This window comes from Ammodytes marinus (genome assembly GCF_949987685.1).
Source record: "Ammodytes marinus genome assembly, chromosome: 6".
NCBI classification, from domain to species: Eukaryota; Metazoa; Chordata; class Actinopteri; order Uranoscopiformes; family Ammodytidae; genus Ammodytes; species Ammodytes marinus.
The window spans coordinates 30,208,829-30,225,180 of record NC_137235.1 but is presented as its reverse complement, the minus strand read 5'-3'; the positions used below and the strand labels follow the sequence as shown (position 1 = coordinate 30,225,180).

The following is a 16,352-nucleotide window of genomic DNA, read 5'->3' as shown; positions in this document are numbered from 1 at the left end:
GAAATTTCACATTCACATACGCTATTAGCATAACACCAAAGCCCCAAGCTTTCTCTCTACCCCCCAACAACAGCGAGCATTGTCTGCAAGAAGATGCTCCTATTTCTGTCTTTGGGTGTTTGAAGCTGAGGCACATTAGACTATAGGCTACTCAACTCACATGGGTTGCCATTATAATAGCCTAATATGTCTTCACCATAAAGCAGTGAGGTACAAATGTGTGGAGACATGCTATTATTATAATAGCAATCAATCATTTTCCTTCAAATATGTATTTTTATTCTAACCCTTTAAAAAACATCCTGTATAAAAATGTAAAAAGTTGTTACCTCAAACTGAGCTTCCATATATTTAATGTGACTATAGAAAATAAAAACATCAGTTGTATTATACAACATCAATCAGTACAATATTTCATGTTTTCTATTGAATACGATAGTGCCATTCAAGAAGGGATACACATGGCCTGACCTAATGTTGATCAGTCCCAATGAGAAAAATCTAGAGTTGTCATTTCAATTAAGACTCAAGCTGCTGATTCACCATTTTATTAATGTTAATACAGACCTTATACACAAGATAATAAAGCCTACACAATCAGGCCTTTATACATTCCCCAGCTGGAGCAAATCATCATGACAAACTTAAAAAATAGAGACAGTGCATATAATGCTCTATATTATATACATATTCATTTATGTTGATTGCCCTTACATGACATAACATAGCCTACATTAAAAAAAGGTTCAACAATAGTGTTTTCCCCGGCCCACATGAATACACTGACAGCAGCCAATCAGGACAGAAATATAGACAATGATAGGCCTACAATCAAAACAACTTTTAAAATAGAGTCTACCCAGATTACAGAGTGGGAAATAATAGAGAAGAGATCCAAACACACTGAAAGAAAGAGTAAGGAGAGAGTGTGTGTGTGTGTGTGTGTGTGTGTGTGTGGTGTCTTGAAAATGCAAAAAGGGGCGTCAGTCAACAACAGGACAAACTTTAACAATATGTCCCTCTCCCCGGGTCTTGACCACCCAACTTACACACTGAATGCTGATGAGCTTGTTGCCTTGACAACCGGACAGCCTCAGAGGCCACAAGGTTACTCAAGCAGTGGGCCAATGTGGCATGAGTGTGTGTGTGTGTGTGTGTGACATGAGGTTAAAGGTTTTAGAGTGAAGGGAAGGGGTGCTGCATGGGTTAAGACTTGCTGCGCCCCCCATGAGTTCTGCATATTTTAAGCCCTTTTATAAGAAACCACATCAGGGTTAGTTCTTCAGCACACGTAGCTGGGTTTGACACAAGTTGCGTTTGTACAACTGAAATGATTCATCGATTTAATGATTCAATCGCTCCAAGTCTTTTTTTCAATCCAGAAGGTCAATCCTTCCCCATATCCGGCCTATACATCCTAAGGAGCCCTTTGCTTTGCCTGGTCTTATAGTAAACTGAATAACACTGGGTTGTGGAGTGTCTGTCATACAAAACAAGACATTTGAAGACGATGCTTTGGGTTTTTGGGGCAATTTTAAGAGGGCATTTTTTTTTTTTTTTTTTTTTTTTTTTTTAACAACAGTTTTACACATTGGTCTCCTTTTATTTTATTACATCATGAAAACCAATTAGCAGACTCGTACTTTAATTTACTTTGTGTAACCCATTGAGTCTGCCTCAGTATTTCTCAATGTTGTATAACACCAAATTTGTTCATCATAAGGCTGCATTTAAACAAATTAATGCTAACTTTCAGATGTTTACTGTGAGGAATTACACTACTAAGTGGGCAATTTCTTTTGGCTCAAATTTTCAGGAGTATTCTGAATGAATTTTAAATGTACTGAAACAAATGGCGGTGTGGAACAGCAGTGATAAAACTTCCAATAGAACCATGCTGCATGCACTGAACAATTTTCAGTAAAATGTTGGTGTACATGACTTGTATTTAAGGAGTCCACACACTGATATAGTCACTGGCATCCCATATCAGACTGAAGGTTAGGAAGTGTGTCAACACAGCCTATGGAGGGCCATATCAGGTCAACTTTAACCAGGATTATATGCTAATGGGGTGAAGCAGTGGGGGGTTAGGACTAAAACCATAGATAGATAGTATATAAAAAACACATGATCCTCTGCTCTGTCACGTGACCAAACACTTTTAGTGGAGTTACCACACATCATCCACATTAAAGAGTCAAATCAACAAACATACAGTGGGGCTCACGTAAAAGCAGTGTGCTACATCCTGGCTGCATGCTACCAATGTGGAAGCCAAATAATCTGCTGATAGGGTTAGCAGGTTGTCAAACACACAGAGGAAACATCTGTCCAGGGCACCAAACAGAGCAGAGAACATATGGTAGCATATGACACATTGCTGGTTTCTTATTCATTTTGAGGCGTCTGCATTCGTTGCACATCTAATCACGTTTGACTGAATTTGTCTGAATAAAAAGGGATAGAGTAACCCCTGTGAGGAAGGACAATGATACCTCTGACAGTCATGTCTATGAGTAACAGAAATAGAAATGAGCAATTACCCAGCCCTTTCCGACACATATTGGGTTGTCTTCTTGTGGGCAGAATATTCATCATCCACACTGCCACTAGAGGAACTCAGTGGGACACAATCTGGTTGTTTACTGTACGAGCCAGAATCTGTGGAAAAATAGCAGCGCACTGACACAGCAGCTGTTAATTATTTCCTAAAAATCGTAGCATATTACTCCTGACTGAATAATCTGTGAATGTATGGAAAGGAATTAGTGTGAGGAAAGTGAAGATCCGAAAAAAAGAAAATAAAGAAGAGGAAACAGCTGATGAAAGAAGAGGAAGAGGCACTCCTTTTGCAGAGTTAAGCTTGTGCCACATTCATGGCGCTGTTAACACCCCCTCTCCCCCAGCCCCCAGAGGCCAGTCCACATCTGATCTAGCCGTCTCCTTGGTGACACAAACACTAATCCCTCATTATGGGATGTAGGCTGCGGCGCCCCGAAGCTTCGTTTCTTTTTTTATTCCCATATCACACAACTCCAAACGGCGCAGATTACTGTAATCTGGGAACACTGGAGCAGACAGATTAGATTAAGATCATTACACACACAAAATATGGGAAAAGGGGTTAAAAACACCTCAGTCTATTGGTTAAACACACCTCAGAGCACACACACACACACACACACACACACACACACACACACTATTTTGGTCATGTATGGTGTCAAATGTAAAATTTCTTCAAATGGATCTCTTCAACAACAATTCTTAAAGAAAAGGCGGAGATCATAAAAAAAAAACATAAACAGAGCACAGAAGGTCTGTAAAGACGTAGCCATAGCAGCTTTCTGTAGTGTTTGTCTTGTTTAAGTGCAAATAAGCTGTCCTCTCGTTTTAACGCTAGCTTTAATTAGTTTCTCTTTGTAATTACAGACCTATTGTGGCGACTGACCACAAGTTATTTGATGGATTGACAGAATGATCAGGTTGGTTTATGCAGTTGTGCCGTTACAGCATAGAATAAAGGTAAAAGGTGCTAACAAGTACCCACTGCTATGTTTGTACACACGTGTGTACGAACGAGAGAGAGAGAGATAGAGAGAGAGAGAGGTGAAATAACAGTTCTGCAGCCAAGTCTCCACTACTCTCCTCTCATCCCGTGCGCTTTCTTTTCAGCGATTCCAGCTGGAACAGAGAGAAAATGAGTGAATACAGCACATGTGTATATATGTGTGTGTATACGCACATTCATGATGATGATAAAGCATGTTTTATACTGACAGTACAATGCAACCCTTACCTCATTCTCCACCATCTTCAACCTGCCCAGTGCATCTTTGGCAGCATCCTATAAAAAAAAAAAGGACAAACACACACACACACACACACACACACACACACACACACACACACACACACACACACACACACACACACACACACACACACACACACACACACACACACACACACACACACACACAGGCAGGGAAGCAGGCTGTTAGAAAGTAAACATGGACGTTAACAATGCTGTTACTCAATAAATTTGAGTTGTCTACAAGAAAACTCCACAGGGCAGCTCTGAGGCAAGGGGTGAGTGTGTCTGCAAACAGTGAGCATATGTCATCTGCTCCGTCACATGGGTGAAATCACACACAGTAACATTCAACCTTCACACTGTACTCACCCTTTGGCCTTGGCTGGAGAATTTCTTCACCGAGTCAGCGAGCCCTTGGACTAAGCGCCGCAGCACGTTTTCATAGTCTAACCATGTGGTGAAGGGAGACATGGGATACATGCTTGAGACTTACAGTTTACCGACATGATAGTAATGTATATACCCGTGAGTGTGTGTGTGTGTGTGTGTGTGTCTTACCCGTAAGCAAAGTGGGAGAGCCCCGCTCCAGCTGTGCTTTCTGCCACTGCAGCCTGTGTGTCACCTCCTTGTGTTGATGGATGAGGTCGGATGGGGGATCCCGTCGCGTCTTGCGGTACTCTGTGATCTGAGAGACAAGCGTATTGTAACTTACGAGGCCCTCACACCTTTTGGCCCTGACAAAGCGTTAGAGAAGTGGATGTTGTGGACAGACTTAGACCATGGAAGCGCGCAGGAATACCTTTCTCTCCAGCCGCTCCCTGTCGTAGTTAAGGAGACTGAAGCTGTGCAGTTTGTACTGTGGGGGAGAGTTGCTGGGATGACTGCTCCTGCCGCTGGCTTCATGTCTGGGTTTAGACCGAGGTGATGGAGACTGATTCAAACACACACACACACACGTCACTTTACTGACACTAACTGGAAAGTTTTGTGCCAACAGTTGCCAGGTTTCCATCTAAAATGTGAAGCGAATGTTTCAAAAATTGCAAAAAAAAAAAGAAAGAAAAAGAAAAGTGAATTAGGGTGCTTTTCCATCAAGTGGTGGGACCTGATAAACTACACTAGTTAGGTCGGAAGATGACGGTAAAGGCAGTTGAAGTGTTTGAAGCTCCAAAGCAATTAATCAAGAGCACGCTGAGCCTTGGCCAGTCCAGGATGACCCCGCTGGCTCAGTGTTTGGCACAGAAATATCACACCACAAGGTTTCTGAGTGTGAATCCGGACCTGGCCAGCTGCTTCACTGTCTCTTCCACATGCAGGTCAGGGGGAAATTAAAAAAAAGTCAACTCACCCGTTCCTTCTGTCTCTCTGGGGGAGAGAGGGAGGACACGGGCTCCAGAACCAGCCACTTCTCAGTCACCGGCTGCAGATCCACTCCTGTTAAAGGCTCTCTGATCTTCGCCCTCACCTCCAGCTTGCCACCTGTAGCTTTACGTCCATCCATCACCTGCGGAAAAAACACACAAACGCAATGTTAGATGGATCAGGTGTGTGTGTGTGTGTGTGTGTGTGTGCGCGTGTTCTTAACACTCACCTCTATTATCTCTCTAACGTCGCAGTGGTTTTCTAGAGCCTCGAGCTTCATCTGAGCGGTGCCCACCACTTTGTCTGTCTTAAACAGGCCCCTGTGGAGAGAGAGAAAGTATAACCACACTTGGCATTCACAGCATGAATCGTGAAGATTAACAGGGACGCTTCTGCTTATGATGCGTTTGTGGTCTTTACCCCTTGTGGACAATTTCAAACTTGATGCCTTTGGACTGGATGACCCGTTTGAAGCCTCTGTGGGCGCGGTTGATGTTGAGTTTGAACTGCTCTTTAAATTCTGGATTGTTGGTGCTTTTTACAGTGCTGGTTTTGTGACTCTGAGCCTCCTCCTATATATACACACACACACACACACACACACACACACAAGAATGCATTAGATTACATCTAGAAAGACGGATTAATACAGAGCGAAATACCAATAAACCTCTCAACGAGTGTGAAAGATTCTTACCGCGCTGGGAAAAGGAAAGTCAAACTTCACACTGGCATCCAGATCGCTAGCGGAGACACCTGAAGGCAGAGACGAGACTGAAGTGAACACACATTTAGACACATAGCTGTGGAGGTTATTCCAAAGCCGACCTGCCGTCAGTACCTGAGGGAGCCGGTAGGTTGATGCCTCTGATGACGTAAAGTATCAGCTCATTCGGTGTCAGGTTGGCGTAGACCCTACATCACAAAAACAAGAGTCAGAAACAGTACCAGTGACAGACAGCAGTCAGAATCACAGAGAGACAAACCATCCCGACTGTTCAATGAGTCACTAGCAGTCAGCTAGCTGTTAGCTTGGTATAATGCTGGAGCACAGCCAAAGTGACTCGCTCTGACTCGTGATCCGCTTTAGTCAGGGAAAGCAAAAAAAAATATATTTTTTAAATGAAACTAGTGATGCATGTGTTGAGTATCCGTATAACCAAAAACACATTTCCTTCTCTTTTTTATTTTAATGACACTTATTTTTACCACCAGCATGGACTGCTGAAAAGTTTCACTTATTGCTGGCATCACAAATCCTGTAGCTAAAACCTCCATATCCAGTAATCACTTGGCCAGTAATGATATTGTAGGCTTTATGAATGAGCGAGTTAATGTTAATGTTAAATATAAAATATATCTGTCCATAATACCGGTTAAGCCTTATAAACATGTCGCAGAACCAATACCATGTTTATATTTAGTAAAGCAGCACTGTCTATCCTACAAGATATTTGACTAAAAGCTCAATACAATAATGCAACTGGAAAGCGAAGGGGACCACATTACCGAACTCTTACCTGTAACTCTTTTAAATAGGCTATATTGTACTTCACCCAATTTAATTGCAGCCATTCTACATCGCTGTCTCAATGTCTGAATTGTTTTTGTCTCTTTATCAGCTTATTGTGTACTTGATATATTTGCATTGTATATTGTGTATGTATTGTTTTATTTTGCATTTGTTTGACTCAACATCATTGCAAAGGAGGGTCACCCCTCAATTGATCTCTCAAGTATAAATAAAGGTTAAATTAAATGAAATTAAAACATTAGGACTGTCTAATGTCTAATGTTAAAATGTAAAAAATTAAAAAACAAATCTCTTTCCGCCATTGTTGAGTACACATCATTTAGAGCAAAATACATCATGACATAATATTCCATAATCTAGCATTAGGTGTGTTGCTGACTTGACAGTGTTGAGGGTCCTCTCCTCTGTACGGCACTTGGGGACAGGTTGGCCCTTGGCGTGAGCATTCTTCAGTATCTCTATGTTCTTCATACTCTCCTCTACAAGCTTCTCAAACCTGGGGAGAGACAGAAAGAGGCAAATGATTATGTTGAAGTCTGTAATGTCACAGGTCGTGGTCATAGTATGCTGGAAACAAAGCTGTATTAACTAAAACAGCCTTTTTTAAAGTTTAGAGATGGGACAACGTAAGAAATAGAATAACATTATTTTCTAGATTTCTTCTAGATTTTCTAGGTTACTAGAACTGCAAGACCCTTCAGGAGCATAGAAAATAGTGTGCATGAATTATGTGTGACAGTCATAGTATGTGAAAATATGTGAACAAGAAATCTGTGAAGAAACCACGCAAATTATGCAGCGTGGCAGGGAAGTTACACTGTATGTATTATGGTGATAAGGTGCTCGGTTGAGAAAAACAGTACAATCACAGTGTGTGTGTGTGTGTGTGTGTGTGTGTGTGTGTGTGTGTGTGCGCACACGTGCCACAGTGACACCACACTCCACACCCGAGCTGAGGTGCTAAGTTGAATAAATCTATTTGTATATTAATAGAATATAATTCCTAAAATATTATATATCAGTAATTAAGCAGGTAAAACTCAAACATTTGCTACCAAGATTATAGCCCATTTACTGGCCTGATGCCAAAATGTTCAATTATAAATTTAACCAACAATTACGTTGTGAATTGATTTCTGCTTGCATTCAACTCAACTTAGTTATCCCACTGAAGAGTAGGTTTGAAAATGTCATCATAGTCGCAGATAACATGGATAATAAAATTCACATAAGCAAACCAACAAATGACGAGTGTGTCTTACCTCAGAGCCTCAGACACACTTCCCAAGAGAGTGAACTGCTGACAGTTGGCCAGACATTTCTGTAGATCAAGAAGTAGTGTGTGTAAGGAAACTGACAAAAGCCAAAGACAATTAGACACAAAACAAGTGTGCTTTTAGACTTGTCTATTTAAAAAGTCGCATAACTAATTATAAGAAAAAGAGTATGCAGAGGCTCAAGGTAGCATACAATGATGCTATGAGGTTGCTGCTTCGTGTCCCTAGGTGACATAGTGCCAGCCAATTATTTGTGTCCACTACAGTGCCAACCTATGAGGCACTCTTAAGACAACTGATGTTTAGTTTTATGTGTCCCCTGGAAAAGTCAGAGAATCACTTAATTGAAGCACTAGTCAGCCCTCCGAAAAGCTGCTACAGATACACGTCTAGGTTAAGACGGCATTGGTGCAATAGCCTGTATATCCTATAGGCCTATGTCATTTATCAATTTCTATGTATTTTTTTTATGTATCTCCTTTTTAGTACTGTATGATGTGTTATATGTTTATGTAGGTTCTGTGTCTGCAATAAAAGCTTTATTATTATTATTATAATTATTATTATTATTATTATTATTATTACATCAGTATAAGCTGGTTTCTGATGGACAGCAAGACCCTGACCTCGTGCTGCTTCCGCAAAAGATCCATGAGTCCGCGGTACTGCTCACTGGAGCGGGGGGAGACAGGGGAGGTACGAGAGCGAGACAGGGAGTAGTCCTCCTCACTCACTGGAGCATTGGGAATCTGGAAGGAAATAAACAAATACAACAAAAAATAACTATTCTTGGACATAAAATTAAAACGAGAGGGCACACGGGAGATCCAAAACATTTGCCAGCTTACTGTTATGCCAAAAGACATAACTGCTAACCAATTCAATTAAAACTTGAATTGATATTTCCATTTTTATTAAAATAGCCCTTATGATTTGCAAGACACTTTTGAGAACATACAGCTTGACCAATATCTGAGCCGCGGATGTTTCTTTGCTGAGTCCTGTCTATCTGTCCACAGGATATCATGAATATCTGTTTCTAAGCCTGTGCGATATTCTGGGGACAAGACAGGGAGACAAACTAACAGAGGCCCAGAGATAATATTCTTGGTAAATTAAGACGTGGGGCTGAGTCAGAGAGAACTACGTGGCTCATACGAGGCAACTCTGCCTAATAAAATTGAGGCAAAATGAAAGAAAGTCATATGGGATAAGTGGCAACTAAATGAAATATGAATAGTTGAAGGACAGTGAGAATATTCAGATAGACTCACACACACCGACACACAGAAGGTGAGACCTTGACGCGATGAGCACAAAGGTGTTTTCATTTCACCTCATCTTTCCTTCCTACTGACTTCTATTTCTGTCGCACTTTGTGTTGAAACAACTCTCACTCATTTTGTTTCTCCTGTGGCAATATCACACGCACACACACACACACACACACACACACACACACACACACACACACACACACACACACACACACACACACACACACACACACACACACACACACACACACACACACACACACACACACACACACACACACACACACACACACACACACACACACACACACACACACACAGTTTTTTCTTGTAGTTAATTATTTTGCACATAAGAATACATTAACAACCTTGGTGATATCTACAGGTAGGCCAGACTTGGCAGCGTTGATCATGGGGTCCAGTCCCTTGGCATGTCTGAGGTGCTGCGCTGCTCCAGTCATGTCCTACACACGACCAAACAGAGGCAGAAGCGTTATCAAATCACAAGACTGCAATAAAGCCACATGCACCTCCGATACACACATCTTCAAAAATATAAAGACGGCAGGGAATATATCTACAGCGAGAAAAAAAAATATAAATAAATAAAAGTCTACAGCTTACCTTCATCTGTTTGGAGCGCAGTGCTGCACGCATAAAAGCCTGTCGCCTTAGCGACAGGAAATCCACCTGCTGCTGAGCTACAAGGGTAATTATAAGAAAAAGAAGTGAAACTTGTGTAGCACTCAAACACTATGTATGACAGTTTGAACGTGCTGATACTGGACAGACACAAACCCGCACTGTCAACGCACCTTTTGGTCCCAGTTTTAAAGTCGCAGAGCCTCCAGGGGGCTGAGGAGCCGGAGACTTTGCTTTCTGGGTGGGTGGACGCACTGCAGGCTGCAAAAGAAGAAAATGTGAAGTTGGATTACCAGACATATGCAATGAACATGTATACAAACATCAAGATATTGATATTGTCAAAGTATTGTTTTTTTTACCTACAAAAGCTTGTTTTACAAAATTCCTTAACTTTTGTATAGCTAAGTCTTAGCTTCATTTAATAAAGAGCTACTGTTCTTTAAATAACACTTGGCTGTGTTCATGTTTGAAGTGGCTGCAAAAGGCAGCAGGTGCAGCAGTGAAAACAGGATTTAATAACTTCACAGAAGCTGGCACGGCAAACAATGGAAACATTCCACTATTCATTGGCTGCACAACAATAACTTGACCATTTGGTAGTGCCTTTATTTTAATTTTTTTTACCTTGGCAACCTCCCTTTGTCCATCCTCTTCATCATCTTCTGCGTCTGCATCCTGATTGGCTATTTTCATAGCTGTTTCCAGGACACCCATGAAGTTCTGCTGCCCCCCCTCTGAGCCCTGAAGTGGTGGACAGCCTAAAGAGAGCAACAACCATGACTCACTGCAACAATATAGTGCATCCAAGAGGCACAACCCAGAGAGAAACCTAGAGAAACTTACCTGGTGGCACGGGTAGATCGGACAGGCTGACAGGCCGTCCAGCTTTGTGAGCTTTGATGGCATCCTGGTATTGCTGTTAAGAAAAACAAGATGATTGACAGCTTGCTCCGTTAGCACTAAATAAAAGGAAAAACTGAAAAAAACGATTTGCCAGCACACAACCAAACCAATTTTTCCAATACCACCCCGCTTAAACACAAGAGTGGTCAAGCAACATAAAAAAGGGCCTTTCTCGCATATAAAATATCAATTAAAAAGATGTAAAAAATACATAAAGCATAACTCCCACATGGAAATGAGTGCCATCAGTCTGCCTCCTACAATAGCAATATACATGCCCCACATTTTTTTTGTCCTCCTACATGTTCTTGTCTCTTGTTTTATACATGTACCCTGCCTCAGCCAAACCTACCTAATTAAGGAGATTCCCTATTTTTTGCACAGTTCCTTTCAACAATCCTCAGAGAACAAGACACACATTGTTGCAGGTTGTTCTGGTAGGTAAAATGAGCAATGGTGGCAGATACAGTCAGAGCAACAGTGGGTGTTAAATGTAAATGAAGTGAGTCACACACCAATTATTCAGGGAAACAATAAAAATACCCCCACCAAAACAGCATCACGGAGCCAGGAATATAAGTTGCAACACCAATATATCTGAGAATATCTAAGGCCTTATATTCATTCGTTTCTGCATTGTGCATATTGTTGGGGTAAAAAAAGGAGTTTGGCTTTTAAAAAATAGCTACAATATTGCAAGTGCGTGGTGTGTGTACCTTGACAATGCGCTGGTGCATGCGAGCCTTTCGATCGTCTCCTTTGCTCTTAGCTCCCTCTGCTGCTGACTTGTATATGTCCATCCTCTGCTGCAAGGCTTCTGCCAAACTGGTGGGAGCGGGCAGATCTTTACATGGTAAAAAAAACATGCACACACGCTTTATTTTTTATTTTAATTCAACGTGCAGCATTTGTATTATTTTCCCTATGAATCTCCTTAAGTATGGGGAAAGAGGGGTCTTACCGGCAGCAGCCACCTGGGCGGGGGCAGGAGCAGGGGGGGCAGCGGGTTTAGAGGAAGAGCGAGGAGGAGGAGGTGCACAGTGCTCTGCTACTACGTCCCCTGAAGAGGATCATTAGAGGGGTCAAGATGGGTTATGATTGGAGAACCATTTATTCAATCAGGTAAACCAGAAGAATTACACCACACACAGTAGAACACAGACCTACACACCAGAGAACATAAAAGCATCCAGTTGTTTTAAGTGGAATAAGAGATATCTCTATAGTTTATTACACAAAGGTTGCATCCAAAAAAAAATGCATGAAACCAGTTTGCGCATCCAAAGGACAGGAGCAGGATTAGGGTCTAGCACACGTGTCAAAAACTTTTCTTTAATTTCAGGCTACTATGAGTGGGCAATCCAAACAAGAGTTCATATAGTAACTTTGGGTAAAGTATTCTTTTGAAGTGGTTACACTGACCAGGAGGAGGCGGTAGTGAGCTCAGGTCTACTTCTTCGTCTCTGTCCAGTGCCTCCACCAAGACGTCCAGCTTCTGCATAAATGGAGGTTCAACTCATTAAGATTGACGTTTTCCTATGTACACTGTACACACACACACACACACAATATAAACCAAGAGATTTGTTCATGCGATAACATGGATACGGGTTCTGTTACCTTGGCAGTGAGGTAGTGCTGTTTGGCCTGGTCTATGTCGCCGTTCTGTTTGGCGTGTATTGCAGCCATCTTATACTCCCTCTGCCTGGACAACAATGCCTGTTTGACCTCTGAATGGAGGGAAGGCATACGTGTGTTTGTGTGTGCAAAATTGTAGAGAACACACAATTTAATTTTTTTTTTTTATTACTATGTACCTATATGGAAAAAACTGATTTATATATACTGTACTACTTTCTGTTTACTGGATAGAGGCGTATATCAAGTGGAATGAGTCATTGCGTTAATCTACAAATCCATTTATCACCTTGTCTTTTCAGCAGTTTTGTCCAAATGCAACCAGTAAGATAACCGCTAATGATTGATTCCTTTTGAGTGGCAGTGCTTATGTGATGATGATGGACTTTTTCATACTTAAAAATGAGTTGATGAGTTTCTTAAGCGTACACTGAGCTAGTGGCGAGCTGCAGAGATGCTATATACAGGACTCTGTAAGTTACCATGTCAAAGTCAAAGTCAAAATTATTTCTGTAGCACATTTAAAAACAACTTCAGTTGACCAAAGTGCTGTACAAGATACAATACAAAACAACATATAAGATACATGAGAAAAAAAGAGGGAGGAGTTTCAAAGTCTCAACTTGTGTTAAAGGCCATTGCAACAAAAGTGAGTCTTCTTCAGCAACGTGTGTGTTTACCTGAGTGCTGTGTGTCAGGCTGGCTGGGGGTGAGGGGAGAGATGGCAGGTGTTGTTGGGGTGAGGGCAGCAGCAGGTTTCTGTGGTGGGGTCAGATGGAGCGGCTTGGCGTTAGGAACTGCTGGTGCGGCCTCCCTCAGAGGTTTCTGATTGGTGGGAGGAGAGGGCACCAGCGTCGGCTCTGGAAGGTCTCGTTCCTTGATGGATTCAGACTCGGCTGTGGCGGTAGGCTTTCCACCGAGAGCAACAGGAGGCGGGATCTCTTCTTCATCTACCGCTTTTCCTTTCCGGACAGATGTCAACATGGACTGCAGAGTCTAGGGTGGAGGAAGGGGAAAAAAAAGGATGAACAAACGTTTTCAACATCACAGAGAACAAGTCTGCTATGTTTAAAGAATACTAAGTTATGGATGTATATACAAGATCAACTTGAGCTGAAGTTGGAGATGTTTGCTATCCTTCTTCCCCATTTTACCTTCAACCCACGGTCATATCTTCGAACTTTGCTGGTCTCCCCGGCAGCCTTGGCATTGGAAATGGCTGCCGTATACATCTCGATGCGCTCCAGCAGGCAAGATTCCATCCCTGTTGCACCACCTGGAGCAGAACGGGATGTGACACTGGTTTTGGGAGCAGTCGGCGTGACGGCAGGAGGGGTGGGAGCAGGAGTGTGGTCCTCATCATCCTCCAAAACCTCATTCAGTTCTGCCTACGTACAGAGACCAAGAAATGGATAGAGTTCAGAGGAAAACTCAGATTTGAAGCAATTCAAAAGCTAAGTTTGGCCATGGTATTATATCATAGTTAACATTACAAGGGGGAATTCAATCATTTGTTTCTATTTTCGGTGAATCCGTTCATCATATCATATATAAAGAAGCAGCACATTCAGCACACTGGAGAGGTTGAGAACTTGCTTGAAAAATGACTGACATTATTAATCCATTAACAGAATAATTTCAAAATCAAGGAATCCACTAATTATTTCTGCTCTAAAAGAGCTTAAAAAAACAGTATTGGGCGCGCCCGTGGTGTAGTTGTTAGAGCTTCCCCCTAGAGGCTCAGGCCTCACAGCAGACCCGGGTTCTAATCCGACTTTGTGGTCAGTTCTCTGCATGTCATTCCCCTCTTTGGCCTATGTTCAACTCTGTCTCTCCAGTCTGTCTAATAAAGCTAATAAAAAGGCAAAAAAATAAAATCTTTCAAAAAATGTAATACAAAATGTCTAGGTGTGTTACCAGCAGATCCTCATCGTCCAAATCGTCATCCCCTAGTTCCTCGTCATCCAGGTCTTTCATGCAGAGAGCTGCCATTCGGTCGATTTCAGACATGGGAACAGGAGCTGAACATGGACAAAATACATCACCAGCAGCACACTGAGTCATTCAAACACAACAGAATATCAAAATGTAAGCATGGCCATAAGGATGAGACGGAAATTGGAAAAGTGTGATTTACTCTGGTCGATGTCTACGAATTAGTTCAAGGAAAGGAATGACACTGTGTCTCTCACTCTCTCAACTCTGCCCTCACCTTTCTTCCCTTGTGATCTCCCTCCTCCACCTCCTCCTCCTCCCACCAGACTCAGCAGCTCTGCTTCCAGCTCTTCATCATTCCCTTCATCATTCATGCCTCCGTCCGGGGACAGGTCAAGGAGCAGCCCCATCTGAGACAAGGACAGACAGAGACAAGGACAGACAGGGAGAGAGGGCTGCTGATTCACACCTGTTGTTGACATTATAGCACCAGATATATACACAAGTCTTCTTATTAAATAGTATCATAGACAAGGTACCTGTTTGGCTCTCGCTGCCCCTTGACCCCGGGGAGGGGGGTTGCGGCTGCGGCTCATGGACTGCTGTTGCTACCTAAAAGTCAACCAGGGTTTAAATCAGGTGAGCCAATGAAAGGAAGGAAAAAAAAAGTCATGGACTTGTCGATGACACGACAGTATCCACTGCTAGTGCACTTGTATAGAGTCAGCACTGGCTTCATAAGCAGCCACTGTGTGCCGTTTTGTGTTCGAATTCAAACAGTGTCAACTATCTTGTATCAAGTAAGCACGTTAGCTTTAAGCTAGCAGAACATACAATTGGATTTAACACATACATATAAATTATAATTAATGTTCATATCTACCTTGCCCGTTTCACAGACCGTGTTATTGGCGTTGCAGCTTGTCGGGTTGGTTGTTGAAGTGGAAGAGTAGCGATAAACAATAGGAGACACACTACAAGAAAGGAAAGAGCAGATGAATCAGACAGGTGTGTTGAAACGTTTAGCTCGAGCTTTCAAAACAAGAACGAGCTGTGGAATTCACTTCCTACATGGCGTCTCCCGTGGCAACGCAAGTCGCGCTTTACGGCGAGACGAAACACGCCCTGTACTAACGTAAAACACCGACGTAACGTTACATCTTCTCGAGTGAGTCGAGTCGACGGTTCAGGTTGGTGGTTTGAATGAGCGTGGGGAAATATGAATCTACAATATATCACCACCTACCCGTTACTGTGAAATAACTTCATCGGCATAGCTGTGTTATTCATCATTATGTTAACTCAGTGCCCAAGTCACATATTCAGTTGTCTCCAGTCAGTATGAGTAACTTTGTTGATTTTAGCTAGCTGCCTACTATATTTCAGAAATAACATGTAGCCTACTACACGAATGATCTTTGGCTATGAGCTATCAACCAAGATACTGAAATAACAATATTTAGGGTAGCTATTGCCTATAGTTTTCACACATGTTGCCATTTCTTTAATTAACTTAACTATAATTTTATTTTTTATAGGAAGAGGACATGGCTAAAGGGAAGGCAAAGAACAGCAGTGGTAAATTAAATTCTAATTGTTTGATAATGTTGGCTAAGTTTGGTGTGCTACTGTTGAACAGAAAAATAATAAAGTCAAGCCCGAAATTATACATACCCCTGGCAAATTTTGACTGAAACTTACTTTTATTCAACCAGCAAGTTTTTTTCTTAATTGGAAATGACACGTGCTTCTCCCAGAAGATAATAAGACGATGTACAAGAGGCATCATTGTGGAAAAAAATATTTTCAGCTTTTATTTACATTTGAATAAAAAGTGGTATGTCCAAAATTATTCATACCCTTCTCAATAATCATTAGAAATAGCCCTTATTGGCTATTACAGCAATCAAACACTTTCTATAATTGCTGACCAGCTTTTTGCATGTCTCCACTGGTATGTT

At 41.9% G+C, this 16,352-nt stretch overlaps 1 protein-coding gene across 1 annotated transcript; it reads right to left on the bottom strand.

Annotated features, from left to right (window-relative positions):
• Nucleotides 1-532: 532 nt before the first annotated feature.
• cc2d1a (coiled-coil and C2 domain containing 1A) lies at nucleotides 533-15,418 on the bottom strand. The gene is made up of 28 exons (XM_080029728.1): nucleotides 15,275-15,418; nucleotides 14,931-15,003; nucleotides 14,669-14,801; nucleotides 14,374-14,477; nucleotides 13,611-13,844; nucleotides 13,137-13,452; nucleotides 12,439-12,548; nucleotides 12,241-12,313; nucleotides 11,780-11,878; nucleotides 11,535-11,662; nucleotides 10,759-10,831; nucleotides 10,540-10,673; nucleotides 10,086-10,173; nucleotides 9,895-9,971; nucleotides 9,639-9,734; nucleotides 8,620-8,742; nucleotides 7,979-8,037; nucleotides 7,096-7,212; nucleotides 6,024-6,097; nucleotides 5,880-5,938; nucleotides 5,603-5,754; nucleotides 5,412-5,502; nucleotides 5,169-5,324; nucleotides 4,620-4,751; nucleotides 4,379-4,505; nucleotides 4,190-4,266; nucleotides 3,803-3,850; nucleotides 533-3,687 (listed from the first exon to the last, which is right to left on the bottom strand). Exons 2-28 carry the CDS (start codon nucleotides 14,985-14,987, stop codon nucleotides 3,655-3,657), a joined length of 2,970 nt encoding a protein of 989 aa, XP_079885854.1. The 5' UTR covers nucleotides 14,988-15,003; nucleotides 15,275-15,418; the 3' UTR covers nucleotides 533-3,654.
• Between the last annotated feature and the right edge of the window lie 934 nt (nucleotides 15,419-16,352).